Below are 27121 nucleotides of genomic sequence, written 5' to 3' on the forward strand. Positions count from 1 at the left end.
CAGACTGATCTTATAATCATCTAAAACCTCCTGCAGACCACTATCTGCAAAAAGAGAAGAGACAATGTCAGACTAAAGAAAGAGAATCTGAGAATCTGCTGATTATTTTATTCAGCTACAGAAAAACTACAGACAAGCAAAGAAAGGGTTTTTAATTTTATAGTATTAATAATCATCTTAAATGTTACTGCTATGTGATATAACAAATTAAACTGTATAAAACAAAGGGTATTCTTTTAAGAAATGATGACATCAACAGACATGTTCACTCTCACTTTGTAGAGTGCTCGTCTGACTGACTGTCTGCAGCCCAAGTCTTGTTCTGGATCTTTTTCCACACTGGGGACAGGAGGAGTCTCCTGATAAACCAGACTGGTACCAGTATAAAGCAAAGCACTGTCTGCAGACCCAGTGTCCACAGTTGGTAGAGACTGGATCATCCAGGATGCCCTGACACAGAGCACAGCAGGACAGCTGCCCCTCCACAGAAACACCTCTCTTCATTCTCTTCCTGTGAAGACATTTCTTTATAACTAAAAAGTCACAGTCACAGGTCATTTGTGTTCTCATTGTTTTCTAACCTCAAGAGGAAGGTTTGGATTATTTGATGGGGTGGTGTTGTATGAGGTACTCATTCATAGTCAGTGTAGTTTTGGTTTTGAAAAACGTCACAGCATGGAAAAGGGTGAAAATTTGCATGTTCACCCAGGTGTCATGTTTACACCACTGCCATTTGGAGCTGTTAAATATGTGCCACTACTACAGTCTCATTTAACCCAAGAGTGAATGCTGATAGTACACTTTTCCATTGCCAACAAAGTTTGCTAGATTACCCTCACTTGTGGTACATGTTGCTCAAGACCACACCTCACTGTCACAGCACACTATTGCCAGAGGGTTTGAGTTTTGTAAATTTGTTACTTGGTTCAGTTTCAATTGTGTAAGTACACTAAGCACAATGCATAGACTGTCCTACTTTTCTCTTATCAACATCCAGTATAAGCTGGATTTTAGATTGTGACGTGTTGTCATCTCAGTGGGAACACACAGGAATCTGAATTTTTAAAATCCAAATAAATACTTAAACCTAGCTTTTGTACATTCTTGCTGCTGACCCTGTCCACATCAGTGCATTGCTCTGTTTCTGTGCCTTTCCCCCTGCCTACTTCTCCAAATCGTGAGAGTGCCAATGCAAAACTACTACTGACAATACACTGACTATGGATAATTACCTCAAACAACCCCACTTCAAATAATCCAAACTATCCCTTTAAGTAATATGAGCCATGTTGGTCTTTGGACTAACAAAGACCTGGTAGGGTCAAAATGTTGCCTTTTTCAGTTTAGTAAAACCTATTTGCAGCTTTAATTTTAGCAGAGATCCATGTGTGTGATAAAATGCTGATTGTTGTGAACAGATCTCTAGGTTTGGTTGACAATGTCTAGAAGCTTAGAAAGTCACAGCCAATGGTAAAAGCTGTGTCACTTCTCCTCTTAAATTCAGCATTGTGCTCTTTCAGTCTTCTTGAGGAGGACTTATTTTTTTTTATTTCTAAATGTGTACCTGTCAGGCCATGAATTTCGTCATTTTAAGGGCAAGACCATTTGGTGAACATTGTCACAAAAATATTTAAGTCGCAAAGGCAATTGAGTGATTTGATGCCTACAAATAAATTACTAGACTTTCTGATAAGAAAAACAACAAGAAAACAACACAAATGACATGAAAATCATAGATATTCATGTTTTTAATATGAATTTTAAAAAGACATGTTTTAATTTATGAAACTTTATAAATATGTATCACTGAAATCTAGGAACATCATTTAAAATTTTTGGTTCACATAATTAAAGCAGAAGAAGCCTCAGAGCCTCCATAAAGAAGAATTATAATTATATATGTTTAACAGACAAAGTCTTAACATCAGACTATAGTTTGTCTGCAATAAAATAGTCCTTGATCTGAGATAATGTAGGTTAAATAATCTGATGTTGAAGTTCTTATTCATTCCTGTATAAAATTACAATTAAAGCAGCTAGAGGAGCTGCAAGAAAAGCGGACACTTGACCCTGTATGTAAAATAAACAGAGGACATTAGATAAGAGTGTGTGTTCATATTTCTGTCTTTAAGTTTTGTTTGTGAACACATGAGTTTTGAGTCTGGCCCCTGCTATCTCTGTGTTTCCGTCAATTTCTTATTTTTAAAGACATTTTTGGGCATTTTTCACAATTATTAGATAGGGATATGGCATCAACCAACAACAGTGTCCCAGACCCGTGCACAAAAAGCACCAGGTGTTTGTTTTTTAGAAACTGTGTCTTACTTTGTGTCTGAGGGACCAGGTTCATTACTGAACTCTGGAGGTTCTACTTTGGACCAGTCACTCTTCATAGACGGGCAGATGGATCCTGGAGACGCTGCTCTTTGTCTGTAGTTCGGACTTCTGTAGACACAAACATGTTTTTTATTCATATCACATCAATCACTGATAAATCACTGATAAAAGTCCATTTTGGCCATCTCTGGCAGGTAACTGTGCTGATGCACATGCATAGGGATACAACTCCATTGACAAAAGGGCCAAATGAAAGGGACTGTTACCATGACTGATATCACAGATTTCACTAGGTTTTACCGTTGTTGGAAACATGGGATAATGTAAGTACGCACCTTAAAAAATATATAACATAGCACTAGTCGTGGTTAGACATTTCAGTGTCAAAAAGTTACATATTATAACTTTAAGTGGCTAAAATATGTTTTTAGCCACTTAAAGTTAAACTCATGTTTAAATGGGATGTGCAGAGAAAAGGGAACATGACTCATACAGGATTTGATCAAGTTGTACTTCATGCTCGGGTTGAGACATGGAGAGACTCTGTTCTTATAACACAAATGATCTCTCTTTCCTGCGGTAGCACGTTAGTCAATAAGCTAAAACCTAGTTTTCATCAAAACGATTTGTTCTCCAAGCTGGATAAAAAAACACTGGTCTCTGAGCGCAGCCAGCTGTGAGTCGAGTGCGCAGGGACTATCTACAAAGTGCAACACCTAAAACAGATATGCCTACAACAAAAATATTATCTACCTTCTCATGCACTATAGTGTCATGAAAATCACTTCACACATACATAGTCTCCTCTTAGTTGCAGTACAACACTTAATTTGGAAACATGTGCTTTTTCAAAATTTTATATATTTATTAATATTGATATATTGATAATTTCACTCCTATGGATTATATTGTCACAAAAATCACTTCACATATCAGCAGCCTCCTGTTGGTTATACTACAACACTTAAATTGGAAAAATGTGCTTTTACATAATTTTGGGTAATTTTTATTTGGATTGATCTTTAATAATCTCAGTCTTGTGCACTGCAGCATCACAAAAAACAGTGACGCTGCAGTGACTACTATGGTTCTACTGTCGCTTATACTATGTCTGTCATTCAGGCTGTAAAATGAGCTTCCAAACTGTTACAAACTGTGTTAGATCCCAGCGTATCTAGTTTCACATTGCCCCTGTCTTCTGTGGCTGCTTCTTTCCTTTTCTCACTTGCTTTCAAATTGCCTACTTAGAACTTCCAGGAACTATGTGAAGTCGCCACGAATAACGTGACAATCAAGCATTTTTGACCTCTGCTGACGCGACTCTCTTTCAAGGGCTCTGTTAAAAACACTGTCCTTGACTTGTTTTGTGTTAAAATTGTGGCTAAAACATAAGATGGCATTCTCTGTTTGCATTTTTAACATAGGATTTCACGATACTCTTTTATTTTATTATTTTTTCCTGTTACATTTCACCAGACACGTCATCACGGGGTCGGAGCGCAGATCTATTCTTCATTTATTGTCGCTAATATACTCTAATGATGTAAATTCTATCTATATATGTGGTGATATGAATAGTCGTATTGCTGATCTGAAAGATCATGTCATAGCTGATGACATTTCTCCCAGGGTGGTTCTGGACACCAGTGTGAATAAACACAGTGAGAGCTTTATTGAATTTCTAAAAGATTCCAAATGTTGTGTGCTTAATGGGAGGTTGAATCCAGAATCTGATCATTTTACTTCTCTTTTCGTGAGGCAAAGCAGTTGTAGACTATATTGTGACATCGCATACATGTTTGGAATTTTGAGTTTATACACCATAGGATCTTGTGGAAAAAGTGGGATGTGAAGTCATAGACTGTCAATTTCCTTCCCTCTGAAATATACCATAAGCTCTTCTAAGGTAATGGATCAATTAGAAAATGGTCAGAGAACACAGGAGAATGTTGACCAGTGTTACAATCTATTCTGTAGCCTTATACATAAAGAAATGGATAAATATTGTCAAGTTAAAAAAGTTGAGGTAAATAAATGCTACAGGACAAAGCAACCATATTGGAATGAAGAACTGAATAATTCATGGATTGGTTTGAGGTCAGCAGAGAAAAAGTTTCTTGAATGTAAGAATCGGAGTAAAAGAAGGATTCTTAAGAATGAATTAAAAAGCTGTCCGTCTGGTTTTGATAGAAGGTAGAGATATTTCCAAAGATGCTTTGACATACTTTGAAGTCAATCTTTTCCAGCCACTGCTATGATTTCTTTATCAGCCACTTCTTCTATCTGTTGGTGATACATGCTATACAAGGGCTTGTTCCTCCATGATGGTTCATTTTCTTCCTCATTGTTATCAGGTGTCTGTTGCCTGAGATATTCACTTAGCAGTACATCTTTGGGGGCCATCTTCCTGATGTACTCCTGGATCTTTGCTGTTTCATCCTGGATAGTGGTTCTTACACTCACTAGTCCTCGGCCTCCCTCATTCCACTTGGTGTACAGTCTCAGGGTGCTGTACCTGGGGTGAAACCATACATCGTGAGGCGCTTCCTTGTTTTGATGTCAGTGGCCTCTACCTCCTCCTTTGGGTAGCTTATTATACCAGCAGGGTATCTGATGACTGGCAGGGCGTATGTGTTAATGGCTCAGACCTTGTTCTTTCTGTTTAACCAGCTTTTCAGGATCTGCCTTACTCTGTGAAGGTATTTGGCTGTGGCTGACTTCCTTCTCGGTTTCCATTTGCCTGCGGGATCCCAAGGTATTTGAAGCTGTCCTGAACATCTGCAATGTTGCCTTCTGGTAGTTCAACCTCCTTGGTTCTGATGATCTTTGCTCTCTTTGATACCGTCCAACCACATTTATCTAGTCCGAATGACATTCCAATGTCGTTGCTATAGATCCTGGTGATGTGGATTAGTGAGTTGATGTCTCGCTCATTCCTTGCATACAGCTGGCTGATGGTTGTTCCACTTCGGAACCAGTATCCACAGCCACTCTTTGTGATGATCTGGCTGAGGGGGCTCCCCCATTTTGAATGTTTGGAACTTATCCTTGTTTTAGTTTACAGAAAACACTTTTCATATCTAAACACAATACTTATTCAATTTCTGAGCATGATGTAATATATTTCTTCACCATAAGATGGCAAAAATAAACCTGATGATTGGAATAATTCAAAATCTTACACATAGACTAGTTATTTTATTTATTTATATATATATATATATATATATTTATATATATATATATACACACACACAAATACTAGTAATTTTTTTTACATTATTGAAACTTATCCTTACTGTATAAAATTACCAATGACATTAAAATTTTATGTTTTTATCTTGCGTTCTCTTTCTCTCTCTCGCTCTCTCACACACAAACACAGACACGCAGGCTGTCTCAAGTCAGAGCATGAATGCTTTTTGACAATATTTCCAACATTTGTGTTAACAAAACATGTAAATATGAGAAACATTCACAATAAAATGAAGGACAAACAAGAGATTTTCATATAAAGGTTTAACATTACATACATACAGGCATCTCTTCAATGAGCTTAAATTTTTGATACGATTTCTGTAGCTCAAAGTATGGGGGAGTAGTTCGTGACTGAAGGAAAGTAAAAGGAGGATCTCAATTCTAACAGCAATTATCTGTGAGTACTAACTTGTAAGGAGCTTTCTGTCAGTGCTTGTCTGTCTGTTTAGATTATATTAGAGCACTACCTGCACCTGTGTGTAGCTGTAAGACAAAGAATGGACACAGATCTGAGTAAGAATTTGGCTCAACAATCAGTGCTTGATTAGTGTGGTCTGCCCTTCTTCTTTACTGATTGGACATTTACAGTTAAAATTGATTGGCTGTGGAAACCACTGGGCAGAGTTCAATGACAAAACGTTCACTGACGCCTGGTGTCTATTAACATATGGCGGCGCCAGACGCCTCTTTCCACCAGATGGCGCCAAGCGCTTATTTAACACCTGGTGATGTAAGCGCAGCATTTGCAATACATCAAATACCTCTGAAATGGAGACGCTTAATGACACTTTTGGCTTGGCAGAGAGGAGACAGATCTCCAAAAGAAGCATCAATGAGGCAAAAAGATACAGATCACTAGTGTTGTAGTCAAGACCACCTAACCTGAGACCGAGTCAAGACCAAGACCAGAGCATACCAAGACCAGACCAAGACTTTGAGGGGGGCGAGACCAAGTCCAGACCAAGACTGAAGGGGGGCGAGACCAAGTCAAGACCAAGACTTTGAGGGGGGCGAGACCAAGTCCAAGACCATTACTGTAATCATAGTAATCATATGGCTTGACATTTACATTATTCCTCTGTTAAAAAGAAAAGCACTATTTAGAAATGTTAGTAAATTACAAATGGATGTACAGCATAGACTCAGTGACAGAAGACAATACTTTGAACTTAAGCATTGCAATTCCATATCACTGACCTTTTAGAAAGGCTCGATACTGGGGGCAGAATGAAAAAGAAATGTAAAAACACCTTACTGCTGCTACATTATGACTCCCCAAACAGTCACTGATTGGCAAATTATACAGTGTGTATTAACTTGTATGATCAGTATATGGTCAGTAATAAACAGAAGCATTAGTCTATTAGTAATATTGAAAAATATATTTATTTCAAATGTAGGCCTGCAGTAGAAAATGATTTCCCATTTTACACGGTGCTTTCAAAAATAGCAATCAGTGAGTGATGTCACAATCAATGCATGAAGAATATATCAACACTTGAAAGGCGAGTCTCTGATGAAAAAAAACAAAACAAATTTACTGAATTTGAATTTTTTGTCATTTTTCAAAATGATTCACCTCAAAAGTGGTGAGGCAGTATGACTCCAATCTTGGTAAAATTAAAATCTGAAAATTATTCTTCAGAACAAACTGCAAAATTCAAACGCATACAAGCAACAAATCGCTGAGAAAAGAAATCTCTGAGTGTGTGTCCTTTGCATAAGAGAACCGCTCATATGATCTTGTTTACACGTGGTGGGTGTGTTACTGGGTTAGGAAAGTGCAGTGTCAGACTTAAAATGCAATGAAATGTTCAATAATAATAAACTTGGAATAAACAAGCATACAGTGCTCCGTGCAGTAGCAGGGCAAACTACCCACTATACTAGTGAGTTTAAATTAGAGTGTGGTTGCATTTTAGAAAGATGAGAGATTGCAACATTTTGTGACCTAAACGTGCTTGGTGGGGTCTCATTATGATGCCTCCTCGACTGAAAACCCTCTCCACTGGTGCTGAAGTAGCAGGTACTGACAGCACCTTCAGCGCCAACATGTGGAGTTGTGGAAATCTGTCATGGTATTTGGCCCAGAAGTCAAGAGCATTGTCAACATCAGCGTCCTGGATGGCATCAAAGTATTTGCTGATCTGTGTTACAATACTTGAATCCTGGCCTGAGCCTTGTAGCGGGACAGAAGGTGCGGATATTTGACTGGTGGTGAGTCACTGGATGGATTCACATCAGTGGCCCCCGAGGCTCCTACACCGTCCATGTTCTCAGACTCCAAGATCAAAGTATCTGAAAAACACAAAATAAAGAACAGAGACAGAGAGAGATTAGAGTTATATGTAAAAAGTTAGATAGTTGCTTAGTTTTTGTCAAAATGGAAAAGAGTGTCTTCAGTTCATCTCTGAACTTCTTCTTTGATGATGACGCACTTCCCCCATGGGTAACATCCAGATCCACCCAGCTGAGGCCAAACTGTGGATCCAGCATGGTAGCCAAAAAGTGCACATTGTGACTAAAAGGCTCTTCTTTTCCACTCTTCTTGGCCATGTCTGTTGTCACAAAGATTCCAGAGAATCTTTTCACCAGAGACTCTTGAAGGGCCCTGACTAATGGCCGACACTGTCTACGGGTCTCTTCCACCTCGAGCAGGTGTGTATTCAGGTCCAGGACAGTTGGAACCACCATACTAATTGTAACTGATTTCTCTCCTTCTGTCAGGTCTGTTGCCTCAGAGAATGGTGCAAGAATTGCAGTCAGTTCTTTGAGCTGGTTCCACTCTCGAGCAGTAAATACCAGATTTTCATAGTCCTTGCTGCAGATTTCAGAGAGGGCTTTGTGGTCCAGAGATGTCAGGGCCTGTATGTTTTTGTAGGTGCTGTTCCAGCGAGTAGTGTTTGCTGCTGTAACAGTCTTATCAGTGCCAAACATAGCCTCAAACTTGTCTTTAAATTGTGAGCTGCTATGTAACAGTGTTGTGAACCAGGACGTTTTAACAATAGCAAGGGAGATGTTCCTCCTTCATGCCATCATTCACAACTAATTGCAAAGAGTGATCAAAACAGGAGAGACACTCACCTGTTGACCAGGGTAATTATGTGTCTTCCTCTGAATTCATGTCCTCCCACAGGTGTTCATCATCCAGATTTTCTTCCTCACTCTCACTTTCATCAGAATGCTGCTGTGGCATCTGGACCTTGAAAGCGCATTTCATATTGGCAGCATTGTCTGTAATGATATAGCTTATCTTCTGACGAATACCATATTCTTCCATAATTTCTTCAAAGGCACAAGCAATTTGCTCTCCAGTGTGTCTTCCTGTAAAACGCCTGCAGTCCAGCAGGTAGGACTCAAGTGCGTAGGAACCCTTTGATTTGCAGCACACATGTGCAGTTACACCAAGAAAAGAGCGTAGCCTGCGATCAGACCAGAGGTCAGCTGTTAATGACACAGATGACTGGGTCTCCAGCTCCTCCAGAATAGTTTGCTTGACCTTGTTCACCAGTACTTACTGTCCATAATCTCAAGAAAGTTTCTAAATTGTCCATTGTCCACAATTGACAGAGGCAGACAACAACCAATGATCAAATCCTGGATGATGGCTTCATTGATGGCTTGTTGCCTCAGTGAATGTAGACTATAGACCTGCACAGTCTGGGTAAAGGAGGCAATAGTTGAGTGTGAAACATCTGTCTCTGCTTTGTACTCCAAGAACCTGAAATACGGGGGGGATCTTTAAAATTTCTGCTTACACAAACATCAATCACATCAAAAGGGCAATACTTTTCATAATGGTGCAAGATGTACAGAAAGCAAAAGTATCTCAGGTGTATATATTTATATAAAATCTATACCATATTTAATTGCAACATAGTATGGATTGAACAGAATAACACAGCACAGAACCTGCTAAAGTCTAAAGTCACTTTTGACACTGGTGCAACGACGTTTTTCAGATGGTTACACAAGCTCATGCTTTGTAGGAAAAATGTAATTATCTTAAAGTTGTTGAATTACATTACATAAACCAAAGACTGGGTGAGCAAGCGACAGAGAAAGGGACGGAGCTTGCGACTCTCAAAACACAGCACAAGCAACAGAGCTGTCTTCTTTGGATTAGGTAAAATATTAAATAATCTGTGTGTATTCAAAATCCAAATTACCACCGTTCAAGTCATGTACCTTGAACAGTGTTTACAGACATGTGAAGTAGGATGTTTAATGATGAAACTGCACATTATACCTAATCCTCTATGTCGTGTGTAACTTCAATGTCTCTCGCCCAAGTGAGGGAGCGCTAGAGCGATGCCACATGGCAAAGGAAAGAAATATGACTTAAAATTACCAAAACAAATAAAACCACAAGCACACAATCTGACTGCCATTTTATAAATGTAACTTCGCTAAAGACCGACTCCAACAATCTGCCAGTGGCGGCTCATTAGCAAGCTAACCTGTAGCATTAGCTTAGCTTCTGAGAAATTAAATAGCGCTGACAAACTGTTGGTCATGTGTTAAACTTTTGCTTATGGTAAAAAAGGAGAAACGGAGCACATAGAGCTTCGTATTAACTATATTAATGTTGTGTTTGTAGCTAGCTTCGCTAGCTTGACACTTACTTTTCCTTATGTTTTCTTTCAAGGTGACGATAAAAGTCCGGCCGTCTCGGTTAAAGTTGCTTTCCAGACATTTCACGCTGCTGAGTGTTTTTCTTTCCACTCGATCTGCAAATAAACTCTTTGTGTTTTGAATAATCAAACCCTATCACTGGTGATTTGGACCCCTCTGCGGCCGCAGACGGCTCCCTCCTTTCTCCCTCTCCTCATCCTTGGCAGCGTTAAAACTTTCAAAGTAAAAAACTTCATTGGTTGCATTTGAATGTGGGAATTTCACACGCAATTTTTGTAGTTAAAAAAGGATGTCACTGCAGCTGTGGTCCGAGACAAGACCGATCTGGAGTACCACAACACTACAGATCACAACATTCACAACTTTCACAATAAAACCAGCGCGGTAATGAAGACTGGTGCTCAAACAGCAAAGCAACAGACGGCCACTGCTCACCTGACCGTGTCAGGGCAGCGCAGACCGCTCCACCTGCCGCACGAGTTCACAGCAGCCATCGTCACCGCTGTGTCCCTCCCACCTGATGCTCCTATTAGCACGGCTCTCGGCCAAAGAGGCGTTCACATCACCGCCGGTGACTTTAATCAAGCATGCTTATATCATACAATATTTGTATCCATCTTCTTGCACTTTCCATTTACATATGCATATACATAGTACATTATTATTTATATCTGCCATTCTGTATTTTTATTTCTTTCTGTCTACCTCTGTATTCTATTCTATTGTATATTTTGTATTCTAATACACCGGACAGCTGTAACAAACTAATTTCCCTTCGGGGATGAATAAAGTCATCTATCTATCTAGAGTGACTCCTCTGCCTCACCTTGGACAGTCAGACCACCTCTCCCTGCTCCCCATCCCAGCTTACACTCCCCTCAGAAGGCAAACAAAGCCAGATGCTCGGAAGAACCCACGGAAAGCTGCTGGACCTGACAGCGTCCCGTGGAAGGCGCTCAGACCAGCTGTCAGGAATCCTCACCAAGATCTTCAATCTTTCCCCGACACATACTACCATCCAATCCTGCCTGAAGTCTGCCACCATCATCCCCGTACCCAAGAAAACAGCCATCGACAGTCTCAGTGACTACAGACCCACAGCTCTCACATCTGTAGTCATGAAGTGCTTTGAGAGGCTGCTCTCACAACACATCAGACTGCCTTCCTCCCTCCCTCGATCCCCACCATTTTGCCTACAGGGCTAACCGATCGACGGAGGACGCCATTTCCATAGCACTTCACATAGCACTGAGCCACCTAGAACATTGGAAGAGCTATGTGAGGATGCTCTTTGTGGACTACAGCTCAATACCATCATCCCGGACATATTAGTCAGCAAACTGTCTGACCTTCAAACCCCCTGTGCTCACATACTGTCTATGTGTGTGGTCCGCGGGCTGCACAGCAAGGGACAGAAAGGCCCTACAGAGAGTGATAACATCTCTGTACATCTCTTTAACTTATTGTCTTACACTGACAGTGAGCAATACTGACTGTCGTTGTGACGTGCTGCGTGCTGCGGTGAGCGTATTGTGTCACTTCCGGTTGTTGGTGGTGTTGTGTTTGTTGCTGCTCTCCCTGAATTCAGCTGATCCTCGTTGTATCTTTGTATATAACCACTAATTATCTGTTGTACTGTCGAACTCCTGTTCGATCACTCTCAGCTCTCTGCTTCTCTTCGTGAGATTCTCATTAAAACACAGCTGTTTACACGCTAGCTCTGTTAGCTACTTTAGCTTAGCAGTTAGCATGGCTTCTGTCTCTCCCTCTCCTGCTCTCTCTTGCTCAGCCTGCTTCATGTTTAGTTCCTCCTCTGCCTCCTTTAGCGATAATGGTTCATGTAATAAATGTAGTTTGTTCACAGTTATGGAGGCGAGGCTCAGAGATCTGGATCCCGGCTCAGCACCATGAAACCACATCGTTAGCTTCTCCAGTTAGCCAGCCCCCAGCAGCTGGTGCGGACCGGCCCAGTGTAGCGTCTCCTGTAGCTCCTTCTCTCCCCCCAGCAGCTCCCGAGCAGCCGGGAGGTCAGGGCGGCTGGTGACTGTTCGGAACAAGAAGAGCTGAGTCCTAAACAAAAGCCCACGGCTCACCACCGACCTGTTCACGTTTCTAACAGGTTCTCCCCCCTCAGCGACACCCCCGCTGGGAAACAAACTCTGGTCATTGGTGACTCTATTCTGAGAAACGTGAAGTTAGCGACACCGGCGGCCACAGTCACATGTTTCCTGGGGCCAGAGCAGCGACACTGAGTCCGACCTGAAGCTGCTGGAGAAGGATAAACGTAAATACAGTACGATTGTAATACACGTCGGCACTAATGACTAATGTCCGTAGTTTTCTCTGGGCCCCTCCCCAACCTGACCAGCGATGACATGTCCAGCCGCTGTCATCGTTCAGCCGCTGGTTATCAGCTGGTGTTCCGCTAACGATGTGGGCTTTGTTGATAACTGGCAGACTTTCTGGGGAAGACCTGGTCTGATTAGAAACAAACATCCCACGCTGGATGGAGCTGCGCTCTTATCTAGAAACCTCACTGAGTTTATTAGAAGCCAAAGCCATGACAAACCAGAGCTGAGACCAGGAGGCAGAGCCGCAGTCTTACACTCTTCTCTCTCTTAGAGCAGTCGCTGCCATTCACCCCCTACAAACTGTGTCTGTCCCCCGACCACCTACATTTAAATATAATAAATCAAAAGTGAACAGAGGAGGAGTTAGACATGAAAACCTAATAAACATTAACACAACTGTTAGTCCAGAACCAAATAACAGGAAAATTAAATGTGGATTCTTGAATATCAGATCACTCTCATCTAAATCTCTACTAGTCAATGATCTGATAACTGATCATCACATTGATCTGCTCTGTCTGACTGAAACCTGGCTGCAGCAGGATGAATATGTTAGTCTGAATGAATCAACACCCCCCACTCATGTTAACGTTCATATCCCTCGAAGCACAGGCCGAGGAGGAGGGGTGGCAGCCATTTATCACTCCAATTTATTACTGAATCCCAAGCATAAGGTTAATCATAATTCATTTGAAAGCCTTATTCTTAGTCTGTCTCACCCAAACTGGAAGACACAAAAACCAGTCCTTCTAGTTACTGTATATCGTCCACCTGCCCCTGACTCTGAGTTCTTATCTGAGTTCTCAGACTTTTTATCTGAGTTAGTTCTCAGCACAGATAAAGTTATCATGGTGGGTGATTTGAACATTCATGTAGATGTTGAAAGTGACAGCCTGAGTCATGCATTTAATTCATTATTAGACTCAATTGGCTTCTCTCGGCATGTTAATGAACCCACTCACTCTTTTAACCAGACCCTTGATCTGGTTCTGACTTATGGGATTGACATTGAATACCTAACAGTTTCTCCCAGAAACCCTCTTTTATCTGACCATTCTCTGTTAACATTTGAGTTTTCAGTCATGGACTACACAGCATCTGGGAAAAAAGTCCATTACAGCAGGTGTCTCTCTGACAATACCATCAGCAAATTTAAAGAAAGAATCCCATCAGTACTTAGCCCACTGCCATGTATCAATGCAGTAGGGAACAGCTCTCTTAACTTCACAGCCACACAGGTTGATGATCTTGCTGACAGTACTGTAGCCTCACTGCGTGCAACTCTAGATACTGTGGCCCCTCTGAGGAGGAAGGTAGTGAGTCAGAAGGCTAGCTCCATGGTACAACTCAGAAACACGAGCTTTAAAGCAAAATTCAAGGAAGCTAGAAAGAAGGTGGCGTTCTACTAACCTGGATGAATCTTTAAAGGCTTGGAAAGACAGCCTGTTGGCGTATAAAAAAAGCCTCCGTAAAGCCAGAACATCCTATTATTCATCATTGATAGAAGAAAACAAGAACAATCCCAGGTTTCTGTTCAGCACTGTAGCCAGGCTGACAGACAGCCACAGCTCTGTTGACCCATCTATACCTTTAGCCCTCAGTTGCAATGACTTTATGAGCTTCTTTACAAATAAAATTGTCTCTGTTAGAGAAAAAAATCATCATCTTCTCCCCACAGCTGGCTCAGATTTACTGTCCAGTTCAGCAGCCTCAGAGTCCACTGTAACTGGTTTATATTTTGACTGTTTCTCTCCTGTACATCTCTCTGAGCTCGTTTTAACAGTTTCGTCATCTAAACCATCGACTTGTCTTCTTGACCCCGTTCCAACAAGGTTGTTCAAAGAGGTTTTTCCTTTACTTGACACCTCTATATTAAGTCTGATTAACTTATCTTTATCAACTGGTTATGTACCGCAGGCTTTTAAAGTTGCAGTAATTAAACCTCTACTTAAAAAGCCTACTCTTGATCCTGATGTTTTAGCCAATTATAGACCTATATCCAACCTCCCCTTTATTTCCAAAATCCTTGAGAAGGTTGTTGCAAACCAGTTATGTGATTATTTGCACAGGAATGGTTTGTTTGAAGATTTTCAGTCAGGTTTTAGAGTCCATCATAGCACAGAAACAGCTCTGGTTAAGGTTACCAATGATCTCCTCATAGCCTCAGACAATGGACTTGTCTCTATACTTGTCCTGCTAGATCTTAGTGCCGCATTTGACACCATCGATCATAAGATTTTATTACAGAGACTAGAACATATGGTCGGCATCAAAGGAACCACACTAAGCTGGTTTAAGTCATATCTGTCAGATAGACTCCAGTTTGTTCATGTTAATAATGACTCCTCTATCATCACGAAAGTCAGTCATGGAGTTCCACAAGGTTCTGTGCTAGGACCAATGCTCTTCAGTCTATATATGCTCCCTCTGGGAAACATTATTAGGAGGCACCAGATGAATTTCCATTGTTACGCAGATGACACACAGCTGTACTTATCCATGAAGCCAGGTGAGACTAACCAGGTAGCCAAGCTTCAGGTGTGTCTTAAAGACATAAAAATCTGGATGACCAGTAATTTCTTACTCTTAAATTCAGACAAAACTGAAGTTATTGTAATTGGCCCAAAACACCTCAGAGATACACTATGTGATAATATACTGACTCTGGATGACATCACCTTGGCCTCCAGTGCTACAGTCAGAAACCTTGGTGTCATTTTTGACCAGGACTTGTCCTTTACTTCACATATAAAGCAAGTCTGTAGGACAGCCTTCTTCCACCTGCGCAATATTGCTAAAATCAGACCCATTCTATGTCTAAAGGATGCTGAAAAACTAGTTCATGCATTTGTTACCTCAAGACTGGACTACTGTAACTCTTTATTGTCAGGATGTCCCAAAAATTCAGTAAAAAGCCTCCAATTGATCCAGAATGCGGCAGCACGAGTACTGACAGGAACTAGGAAACGAGATCACATCTCTCCTGTGTTAGCCTCTCTGCATTGGCTCCCTGTAAAATCCAGGATAGAATTTAAAATCCTCCTCCTCACCTACAAAGCCATTAATGGTCTTAAGGAGCTTATAGTTCCCTATTTTCCCAATAGGACACTTCGCTCTCTAAATGCAGGTCAACTTGTGGTTCCCAGAGTTTGTAAGAGTAGAATGGGGGGCAGAGCCTTCAGCTATCAGGCTCCTCTCCTGTGGAACCAGCTCCCAGTGTGGGTTCAGGAGGCAGACCCCCTCTCTACCTTTAAGATCAGGCTTAAAACTGTCTTGTTTAGTAAAGCTTATAGTTAGGGCTGGCTCGGGTATGTCCTGACCCATCCCTTAGTTATGCTGCTATAGAGCTAGACTGCTGGGGGATTCCCATGATTCACTGGGCGCTCTCTCCCTATTTCTGTCTCTCTCCCCCTCTCTCTCTCGATGACTTCATGCCATTAACTTTGTATTTTTTCTCTCCCGTAGTTTGTGCTTCTCCTCTCTCTCCCTCTCTCTGTCCTCATTCTGCAGGTATCTCTGCCTCGGGAGCAGCAGGATCCAGATCCACCACTACTCATCTTTACTATTAACCACTGTTACCTGTCATTATTATTGATAACACCATTACCTACACAGCTGTTCCTGGTCTCTCTCTCTCTCTCTTCTCTCCCCTCTCCTCCCCCTCCCCCTCTTTCTATCTTCTCCTAAACCCAACCGGTCGAGGCAGACAGCCCCCCACCCTGAGCCCGGTTCTGTTGGAGGTTTCTTCCTGTTAAAAGGGAGTTTTTCCTCCCCCCTGTTGCCAAGCACTTGCTCTTTGTGGGAACTGTTGGGTTTTTTCTCTGTAACAAAGTAAGGTCTTGACCTTACCCTGTAAAGTGCCTTGAGATAATGTATATTATGATTTGGCGCTATACAAATAAAATTGAATTGAATTGAATTGAATTGAATTGAATTGAATTGAAACAAAAAATCATCTGCTGCCCTCTGCCCTCCCTGGGCGATATCTCCAGGTCCTGCTGCCCTTAGAAGGGTCGACTCAATAACCTCAGACCCCTCACATCCAGCCCGTCACCTCTTCAACCTTCTGCCCTCTGGGAGATGCTACAGGTCAATCAAATCCCACACCACCGGACTTTTTAATAGCTTCTTCCCCTGGGCCATCCTTACCATAAACAATCACTGACGCCCCCCTCTCAACACACTCACACACACACACACACACCTTCAGCTGCGCCATGGACTATTGCACTATTTTTAAGAACATTTTTTATTATCGAAAGTTTTAACTTTGTATTGCACATTGAAAATGCCACCTATTTTTATATGTTGTGTTCTGTGCTTTCATTTATTTATTATTGTTCCTGTACACAGTTTTGGGTAGAGCTGCCACAGTTTCATTGTACCCCATTGTGCAATGACAACAAAGTCTATTTTATTCTATTGAAATGGGATTAAGATCATGATTCTGAACATGATTACTATTTTACCAGAAAAAATTGTCATGTGATCTTTTGGCCAGAATGCCCAGCCATACATACATTTTGATTAAATATTTTTCATGTCTTAATGCAAAGACCTAAGTAAAAATAAATCTTTATGTGTGTGCTTGCACAGTTTTACATTTGTATAATGGTTGTTTTGTCCTTCTGTCTCACCTGACTACCTTTCTTCATTCTTCAATTCAACAAGGAAAAGTGAAAAAAAAAGGAATTTACAAACAGCAAAATTGGACTGTTTCTTCTAATTTGTTGTTCTTGTTTTTTGTTTTTTAAATATTTAAATGTAAAAAAGAAAATACATTATGACCCCCTGCCTAATATCAATTAGGTCCCCCTTTTGCTGCCAAAATAGCACTAACCCATTGAGGCATGAACTCCACTAGATCTCTGAAGGTATGCTGTATCTGGCACCAAGCTGTCAGTAGCAGATCCTTTAAGTCCTGTAAGATGTGAGGTGGGGCCTCTGTGGACCGGACTTGTTTTTCCAGCACATCCCACAGATGCTTGATTGGATTGAGATCTGGAGAATTTGGAGGCCAAGTGAACATCTCATACTCATCGTTGTGTTCCTCAAACTATTCCTGAACCATGTTTGGAGTGTGGCAGGTGCATTATCCTGCTGAAAGAGACCTCTACTACATCTCAAAGCATCATCCACATGAATGGCAGGACCCCAGGTTTCCCAGCAGAACATTGTTCAAAGCATCACACTACCTCTGCTGGCTTGTGCATCCTGGTGCCATGTCTCCCCCATGATGGAACAGAAAACGTGATTCATCAGACCAGGCCAACTTCTTCCATTGCTCCATGGTCCGGTTCTAATGCTCATGTGCCCATTGTAGGCGCAATTTGGTCCTTGTCAAAGTTGCTCAAATCCTTTTTTCTCCTTCCAACCCATTAACTTAAAGGACAAAATAAAATCAAAATCACTTGCTGCCTATTATATCCTACCCACTGCCAGGTGCCATTACAACAAGATAATCAATGTTATTCACTTCACCTGTCAGTGGTCATAATGTTATGGCTGATTGGTGTACATGCATAATTAAGCGCACACACACACATACATATATACTTATGCACACACGTGGGTATTTATGTGTTTATGAATATGTATATAGTTATGCATGTATGTACATGCATAACTATATACAGTGCATCTGGAAAGTATTCACAACGCTTCACTTTTTCCACATTTTGTTATGTTACAGCCTTATTTCAAAATGGATTAAATTCATTTTTTACCTCAAAATTCTACACACAATACCCCATAATGACAAAGTGAAAAATGTTTCCTTGAAATTTTTGCAAATATATTAGAAATAAAAAAACAAAAAAAATCACATGTACGTATTCACAGCCTTTGCCATGACACTCAAAATTGAGCTCAGGCGCATCCTGTTTCCACTGATCATCCTTCAGATGTTTCTACAACTTGATTGGAGTCCACCTGTGGTAAATTCAGTTGATTGGACATGATTTGGGAAGGCACACACCTGTCTATATAAGGTCCCATAGTTGACAGTGCATGTCAGAGCACAAACCAAGCCATGAAGTCCAAGGAATTGTCTGTAGACCTCCAAGACAGGACTGTATTGAGGCACAGATCTGGGGAAGGGTACAGAAAAATTCCTGCAGCATTGAAGGTCCCAATGAGCACAGTGGCCTCCATCATCTGTAAATGGAAGAAGTTTGGAAACACCAGGACTCTTCCTGGAGCTGGCTGCCCGGCCAATCTGAGCGATGGGGGCAGAAGGGCCTTAGTCAGGGAGGTGACCAAGAACCCGATGGCCACTCTGACAGTGCTCCAGCGTTGCTCTGTGGAGAGAGGAGAACCTTCCAGAAGGACAATCATTTCTGCAGCACTCCACCAATCAGGCCTGTATGGTGGAGTGGCCAGACGGAAGCCACTCCTCAGTGAAAGGAATATGACAGCCCGCCTGGGGTTTGACACAAGGCACCTGAAGGACTCTCAGACCATGAGAAACAAAATTCTCTGGTCTGATGAAACAAAGATTGAACTCTTTGGCCTGAATGCCAAGCGCCATGTCTGGAGGAAACCAGGCACCGCTCATCACCTGGTCAATACCATCCCTACAGTGAAGCATGGTGGGTGCAGCATCATGCTGTGGGGATGTTTTTCAGCAGCAGGAAGACTAGTCAGGGTTGAGGGAAAGATGAATGCAGCAATGTACAGAGACATCCTTGATGATAACCTGCTCCAGAGCGCTCTGGACCTCGGACTGGGGAGAAGGTTCATCTTCCAACAGGACAACGACCCTAAGCACAGCCAAGATAACAAAGGAGTGGCTTCAGGACAACTCTGTGAATGTCCTTGAGTGGCCCAGCCAGAGCCCAGACTTGAACCCGATTGAACATCTCTGGAGAGATCTGAAAATGGCTGTACCGACGCTCCCCATCCAACCTGATGGAGCTTGAGAGGTTCTGCAAAGACTGGGAGAAACTGCCCAAAAATAGGTGTGCCAAGCTTGTAGCATCATACTCAAAAAGACTTGAGGCTGTAATTGTTGCCAAAGGTGCTTCAACAAAGTACTGAGCAAAGGCTGTGAATACTTATGTACGTGATTTTTTTTGTTTTTTATTTTTGATATATTTGCAAAAATTTTAAGCAAACTTTTTTCACTTTTTCATTATTGGGTATTGTGTGCAGAATTTTGAGGTAAAAAATGAATTTAATCCATTTTGTGTGGAATGTGGAAAAAGTGAAGTGTTGTGAATACTTTCTGGATCCATTGTATATACAGCACTGTCATTTATGTATGAATGTCAATTTTGGCCTAGATGCATGGCTTCTCAGTCAGTGTGTCCACACACACACACACACACACACACGTACTTCTATCTTTGTGAGGACACTCATTGACATAATGCATTCCCTAGCTCCTTACCCTAACCTTAACCATCACAACTGAGTGCCTAACCATAACCTTAACCTTAACCTAAACCTAATTCTAACCATAACTCTAAAACCAAGTCTTAACCCTCAAAAAGTGATTTTAAGGTGTCTCAAAAAGTGAGGATGTCCTCACTTTCGCAAAATGTCCTCATGTCTGTTAGTAAAATACACACACACACAGAGGATGCAGTAATTTTTAAAATTAAATAATATATTCAAAAATAGAGATAAACAGTAAAACATGCATGAATAATGAATGAGAACAGCTTTATTGTGAATTCAGCTGTATATAAATACTGTATATGTGAGCACATGAGCACAGAGAGGAGGAAAGAAGCAAACAGATAAAGGGCTGAAACTGACAGACACTAGGCTGAATATGATGGATGACGTCAGTTGTTTACAGCAGTTCCACAACAAAAGACAGCTGGCATTGAGCACTGATTGTGAAATGGGAAATACATGTGAGTGTGGGAGTCAGGCCTGGGTGATTGTGGAATGAGAGACAGATGAGCAGAAAGGTGTTAAGCATCAAGTGACTGAGCTTGGGAGGAAAGTCCAATGACTTCTGGAGGGCAGATGGAGAATGGTTGCAAGGTTCTGTCTGAACACACCTTGCAAAAAATGCCAGAAAAACTCTTGAGTTGGACGTCATAATGTTCTTTCTGATCACCTTTTTTTGCTAAGAATAGTTGGAATTCTGAAACTGAACCAGAACATTTTTAACTGTCCCATTCTCCTGTAGAAGTTCAGACATACTTTCATGTTATATGCTACTCAAAGGTTCACAGTGTCTGTGAGACGGAGAGGTGTGGCGTGAGGGTGAATGTATGAAGGACTTGATCTTGGTTTTCATTTGACTGCCGTTGCTGGGGGTTGGTGGTTGGCGATTTGTCTGTGGGGAAGACAAGGGTTGGGGTGCCAGATGGGGAGGCAATAGTGGGGGACAGGATGGGGGAGGAGGGTGTGTTAGGTGTTGACATGAGGGTGCTGTAGGAAGGTGGGATTATTGACATCTGCCTCTGCAGCAGCTGCATGATGGTCCTGATGTTTGCTGACATACAAGACTCCAACCTGGAAGACACACACACACACACACACACATCCAAACACACAGAGGTAGATTAGTTTATAGAGTTAAATGATATAGTGCTTCTGTTACAGCCGTCAGTTTTAAAAAATTTCAACTTTCTGAAAAACAATGTGCTGTCTGTCATTTTGGCATGGTGGTCGGGTCTAAATACTACAATACCCATGAGCCACTGGTGCCATTGTTATGGAGAAGAAGCTTGTCAGAGGTACGAATCAGTGTGTGTGTGCGTGTGTGTGTGTTTTTAAAACTTTTTATTTATTTACATGTACAAAGAACATAAGATCATCATGGGTGATACAGTTAAAATCAAAATATTCTTTTACACATACATACATACACACACATACATCATAGCCTAAAGTCACACTATTCAAGGTGCACACACAATCCATTTTTTCCCAGCGTTCTGTACATTTCTCCAACTGAAGTCTTAAAAAAAATGTAAGTGTCATGCCTCAGCTGGATAGCTGAGTTCCCTTTTTTGTTTCCCCCAGTGTTTTGTCTTGTACTTCCTGTTTTATTTTGATACTCACCTCTTTTCTTGTTTCAGGTTCCTCACTTCCTGCCCTCATGTGTCCTCCCCTTGTGTGATTACCTGCCCTGTCCTAATGTGCTGCACCTGTGTCTCATTGTCTTCCCTCTCCCTGAGTATTTAGTCTCTGTGTTCCCTCCCTTCTGTGCCAGTTCGTCTAGTTCTTTATGACTACTTTCCAGCCTTTATTCCCCGTGTGCCTTCTTCGTATCTTGTCTTGTTTTTGGTTTTTGACCCTGCCTTTGCCTACCGATTCTGATACCTTTGCTCCGCGGACTGATCTCCTGTGTACCGACTTTTGCCTTATTAAAGGACATTGTGAACTCGCTACTGTGTCAGTCTGCATCTGAGTCCGGGCCATTGTTCAGCCCTGACAGTAAGTCTCTCCATACAGTAAATTTCTTGAATGATCCCATGCCACTGGACCAATGTTGGGGGATCTAGTTGCAACCACCTTCTGGTTATGGCTTTCCTACCACTTGCCAAAAGAATCTTCAACAAGTACCTGTCCTTATGTAGGACTGTTTCCGGAATTTTACTGAGATATAAAATAACAAAAGAAAAATCTAAATCCACCCCTATTATTTTATTTATCTCGGTTGACACATCCCTCCAAAATAACTGGATTTTCGGACAGGCCCAAAAAACATGAAAGTGGTTAGCCATAGAGGTTCCACATTGTCCCCAGCAGAAGCCTCGGCTCTGTGTGCCTGTTTGTAGTGCTGTTAATTTGGGAGTTATGAAAAATCTCACTACATTCTTCCAGCCAAACTCTCTAAATGATCTTGAATTTGCAGTGGTCGCTTGTGTCTCACATATTTCTATCCAGGTCTCTTCTGAAATTTGTGTTTCTGACTCCTCCTCCCATTTGTGTTTAATGGATAACGTAGAGTGATTTTTAGAGGCTTGTATACTTCCAACCAACTTTTTATTATCTTTCTTTTTATATGCATCATGAAATATAGAAATTAAATTGTATTCCTTCTCCTCCTTGATTTGTAATTTTTTATTATAATAGTCTCTGACTTGTAGGTATCTATGGAAGTCCTGCTTCTCCAGTCCAAATGTGGCTGAAATGAACTCATAACTCTGAAATTTACTGTTTGAGATGAGGGAACAAAAAGACGTGATACCTCTCCTAACCCACTGTTTAAAGCCCCCGTCCAATCTAGCAGGTTCAAATTCTGGATCATATGCTATCCAATTCAAGACTCTAACCTGTTTCTCTATTTGTAACTTCCTCAAAACCTTAAACCATAGTTTTAGAGTGAATACAGTGCATTGATTCAAACTATTATAATGTCTTTCAGCTTGGTTTTTATTTCCTATTATAGATTGTATTGGAATTTTTAACTGTGTAGTTTCCAAGCATTTCCATTTAGATTCATAATGTGGAGAGCACCAGTATACCAAGGGTTTCAATTGTGCAGCATAATAATAATCCTGTAAACATGGTAAAGCTCTTCCTCCCTTCTCTTTTTTCAGCTGCAGAGTCTTGAACTGAACCCTAGGTCTTCTACTGTTCGAAATGAACCTTGAGATCCAGGCATTCCACTCATCAAATTGTTTTTGGGGTACCTCTAGAGGCAGAGGCTGGACGAGATAAAGAAGCCGTGGCAACACATTCATTTTAATGATTTGTATTCTATTACTCATATCCAGTGGGAGGAGGGTCCATCTAGAAATATCAGATTTGATCTCTTTATTAATGGGGCCGTAGTTATTTTCAAAAAGGTTTGACAAATCTTTAGTAAGGTTTATTCCTACATATTTTATTTTGGGTGAATCCCATTTAAAATTATATTTCCCTTTACTATCTGGGTGGGGAATATAGTTAAATGTGAGGGTTTGGGTTTTTTGGATATTAAGCTTATATCCAGAGTATAAATTATATTTTTTTAGCAGGGACATCAATTTAGGGATGCTTGAGTCTGGGCTTGTAATAAAAAGCAGAACATCATCTGCAAACATACAAGTCTTATGTTCTTCTCCTCTAATCATAGTCCCCTTTATCTCAGAGTCCTCTCTAATTGCTTGAGCGAGGGGTTCAATAAATAATGCGAATAGGGTCGGACTCAGGGGACTGCCTTGGCGTGTCCCTCTTTCCAAATGAATAGTTTGCGACAGGTGTCCATTAACCCTGATCCTGGCTGTTGGAGAGAAGTATAACGCTTAATACATTTAATAAAACCATCTTTGAAGCCGAATCTTGCAAGTACCCTGTATAAATATTCCCAACCCACCAAGTCAAATGCCTTTTCGGCATCTAGGCTGACTAACATTGCACTGATGTTTTCTGATGTGATATGACTCACCACCTGTAGTGTTCTCCTTAAATTATCCTGTGTCTGTCTGTTTAATACAAAGCCTGTTTGGTCTAAATCTACCAGCTCCGGAACAATGGATTCCAGTCTCTTAGATAGGATTGAAGCAAATAATTTATAGTCTACATTAGGGTTGTGAACGATAAATCGATGCGACCGGATATTCGGTTCAACAAGTGAGAGATACGGCTGCATCGATAGCAGCCTCCTCAATTGATACGAATTATCAATGAATTCCTAGATGAAGATTAGGGTTAGGGTGTCTCGGGAACAAGGATGGTTGCTAGGTTACTGCTAGCGTTGTCAGGACGAGAACAAGTTAGTGTGAAAAGTGAATAAACGGCACAAAGGCGAGTTTTCTTCTACACACACCAAGGGTCATTGATTTTGTGTTTTTTTTTTTTTTTTTTTTTTGCCGCATTTATTCGTCACTTCTTACACTTTTTTCAGGAATGTAATTGTTTTTAATCGATATATTCGCCACATAAGTGGATTCACTAAGATGCCGATATGATTTTTCATAACTTCCTCCGTAACAGTTTCTTCAGGTATTTTAATTTAAGTCATTGAGCTTCTGTGTGATAGTTTCTGTGATGTGTGAGCAGCAGTGTCTCATCCTCACTGCAGTTCACCAGCTTGTCATCCGCTCACAACAACCGCCTTATTATTTCATAGATGAATGACCTTCACTGTGTCAGCGGGTTCAAACTATAATTGACTCCGGCCTGTAACCCGGTTATCGTTCTTACACTGTATGGAATCGATTCATATCGAAACGGTCTGTAATAAAAGGATATCGTTTTTGAATCAAATCGTAACCTGTGTATCTAGATTCATATCGAATCGTTTATCACAGAGAGATGTGCAACCCTAGTCTACATTCAAGACTGATATTGGTCTGTATGAGCTGCATTCCTTTTTATCTTTTCCTTCTTTCAAGATGATAGAGATAACTGCTTCCTTCCATGATTGGTGAGCCTCTCCTGTTCTCAGTGTATGGTTGAAACAGTTAAGCAGGACAGGTGTTATCTCTTCTGATTTTATTAGCTTCGTTACAAACTCAGATAGATTGGACCCCTCTGATTCCTCTGGTCCTCCGTACATACAGAGATTGCTCTAGCTCGGTTAGCTTGGCCTGCAGGACCTCTTGGTTCTCTGGCGCCTGGGTCAGAGCCTCCTTCGCTGCCGTATCCCAGTCTTCAATGTCAGATATGCGCTGTTCGGCCTCGCCCACTCTTGCTATGGTGGCTTGTAGCTCACCTGTAGCTTCCTGGAGTTTCCGGTTGATTTCTCCTCTAAACTCGTTCAACTCCTTCTTCATGTCGTTACGAAAGGAAAGTCGAAATTCACTCATTTCACTTTTAACATCCGACCTGAGCGCAGGGATCTCATTATAGATGGCCTGCATGACGGGCTAGCTTCTTCCTCGGCAGCGCCGCCATTGTTCTCACAGCTTTCCTCATCGCTGTAGTATGTTTCTTCGACAGTCACTCCTTTATCACGTCTTGAGCCTTGTTTACATTTAGTCTTTTTTTGCTTATCCCCTTCCATGCTAAGTTTCAGTGCAGTTTTTTTTAATCTAATGTTCTTCAAAGGGGATAAATACCCGACCGGTTGGGGGCGGGGTGTTTGGGCTGCCATTCGCTTCAGCGTCACCACCGGAAGTCCCATGTGTGTGTTTTACCTGCTGTCCATAGAGCTAGTTTCCAAAATGACCCTGGTTTATTCAGATGTTTTTTTGCTTATTTCAGATGTTCATCTCTGTGATAAGTTTTCCTACTGATGACTCTTTTAAAAGCATGTGCTAAAGGTCTGGCACATGCTTTTTAAGTTCATGAAATAAAAACCTTTTGAAAAACCATTTTTCATGTCAGTTTGCTGCAGTGTTCATATTTACTTTTTTTCGCTTGTAATTTGTCCAGAGGAGCCTAAACTTTGACATACAACAGTAGACGTGAATTATCCAAAGTACACCCACCTTTGCACTCAGAGTTTACGCTGTTATAAGTATATTTCTGTTATTGTGGTAAAGCTGACATACATGTAAAGTCATTGTTAATGATAAACAGTACATGATAAAACCCTCTGACCCACCTGGTGATCTGTCGCTGCAGTGCCTCCAGCCTGTGCTCTAACTCCAGCTCCTGCCTCCGGGAGACGATGGCAGTGGGAGGAGGAGGAGAACAGGGAGGAGGAGGGCTGGAGGGACAGTGGGAGGACAGGGGCCGGTGAGGGAGATGGTGAGATGGAGGTTGAGGAGGTGGTGAAGGGAGGCTGTGGGGGCAGGGCACCTCCTGGTACGTGTGTCTCTCTTGACTCTCTGAACCCCAGAAGGTAAAGATGCTGGACACTCCTGTGAACGGATCGGGTCCATACACACATACAGTGTGAGACACACACAACCAGGTGGAGCTGTCTCATTCATTTCATGTGCCTTTCATGCATCTTTACACCTGCCTGTTACAGGGTTACAGCCCCTCTCTCTCCTGGTGGTGTTCCTGGCAGCAGCATGGATTATGGAAGTCTGAGCAGAGCTGGTCATCTCTGAATCCTCCTCTTCATCCTCACTGGAGAACACTTGGCCATATCTACAGAGGCAGTTCAGAGCTGTGTTTTGTACAGGGGAATATTATAGGAGTTGCCTAATATATGTTTTATCAGAGGTGAAAGAAAATACCAAGTCTTACAGTGTGTGTTTATGATCGTCTTTGTTGTGGCTGTAACGCTGCTCCAAGTTACTGTGTCTTCTTCTGCATCTGTGGGCAGTTTTGTGTCTCTTTGCTGAGACTGTGTCACCTGACAGACACACACACAATCACTGTGATTCACTGCAACCTAAAGAAATCAACAACATTTAAAGAAACTGAGGACTTGGAGCGAAATCTTCAGTCAGACATTGTCTTTGCTCTTAGTGCAGCACCAGTTCTCCTACGTACACTGTGGGGATGGGCACATGATCTCAGACTGATGTGGAGATGAGGGCCCTGTGGGGGCCTGTTTTTGACTTCAGCTGAATGTTTCAGGTTGTTGCCGTGTTGCAGAATGAACATGGCATGAACACTGGTGCTGGTAACACCTCCCTGATGGTACTGCATGATTTTGCAGTACTGTGTCCAACCAAACTACAGAAAATATCAGTGGGAACGAGGCTGCACTATGTAGCTTTGTTAGCAACTATATAGTATATAGAGGA

The 27121-nt window shown here is 41.6% G+C and overlaps 1 protein-coding gene across 3 annotated transcripts in view; it reads right to left on the bottom strand.

Annotated features, from left to right (window-relative positions):
- Positions 1–20892: 20892 nt before the first annotated feature.
- Positions 20893–27121, bottom strand: part of LOC139629178 (voltage-gated inwardly rectifying potassium channel KCNH6-like) — a 43121-nt gene continuing 36892 nt past the window's right edge. For 2 of the 3 annotated variants that reach the window (XM_071491629.1, XM_071491628.1), the window contains exons 19-20: positions 26616–26724; positions 24966–26516 (exon numbers count right to left, since the gene is read on the bottom strand). In XM_071491629.1, coding sequence (XP_071347730.1) covers positions 26366–26516; positions 26616–26724 — 260 coding nt within the window. In that variant the 3' untranslated portion in view covers positions 24966–26365. Of the gene's footprint in view, positions 21054–24965; positions 26517–26615; positions 26725–27121 lie in introns of those variants that run through there. The other variant, XR_011692921.1, reaches the window with a different exon arrangement.

This window comes from Trachinotus anak, unplaced genomic scaffold (genome assembly GCF_046630095.1).
Source record: "Trachinotus anak isolate AG129_WGS33_773 ecotype Australia unplaced genomic scaffold, CSIRO_AGI_Tana_v1 ptg000012l, whole genome shotgun sequence".
Taxonomy (NCBI): domain Eukaryota; kingdom Metazoa; phylum Chordata; class Actinopteri; order Carangiformes; family Carangidae; genus Trachinotus; species Trachinotus anak.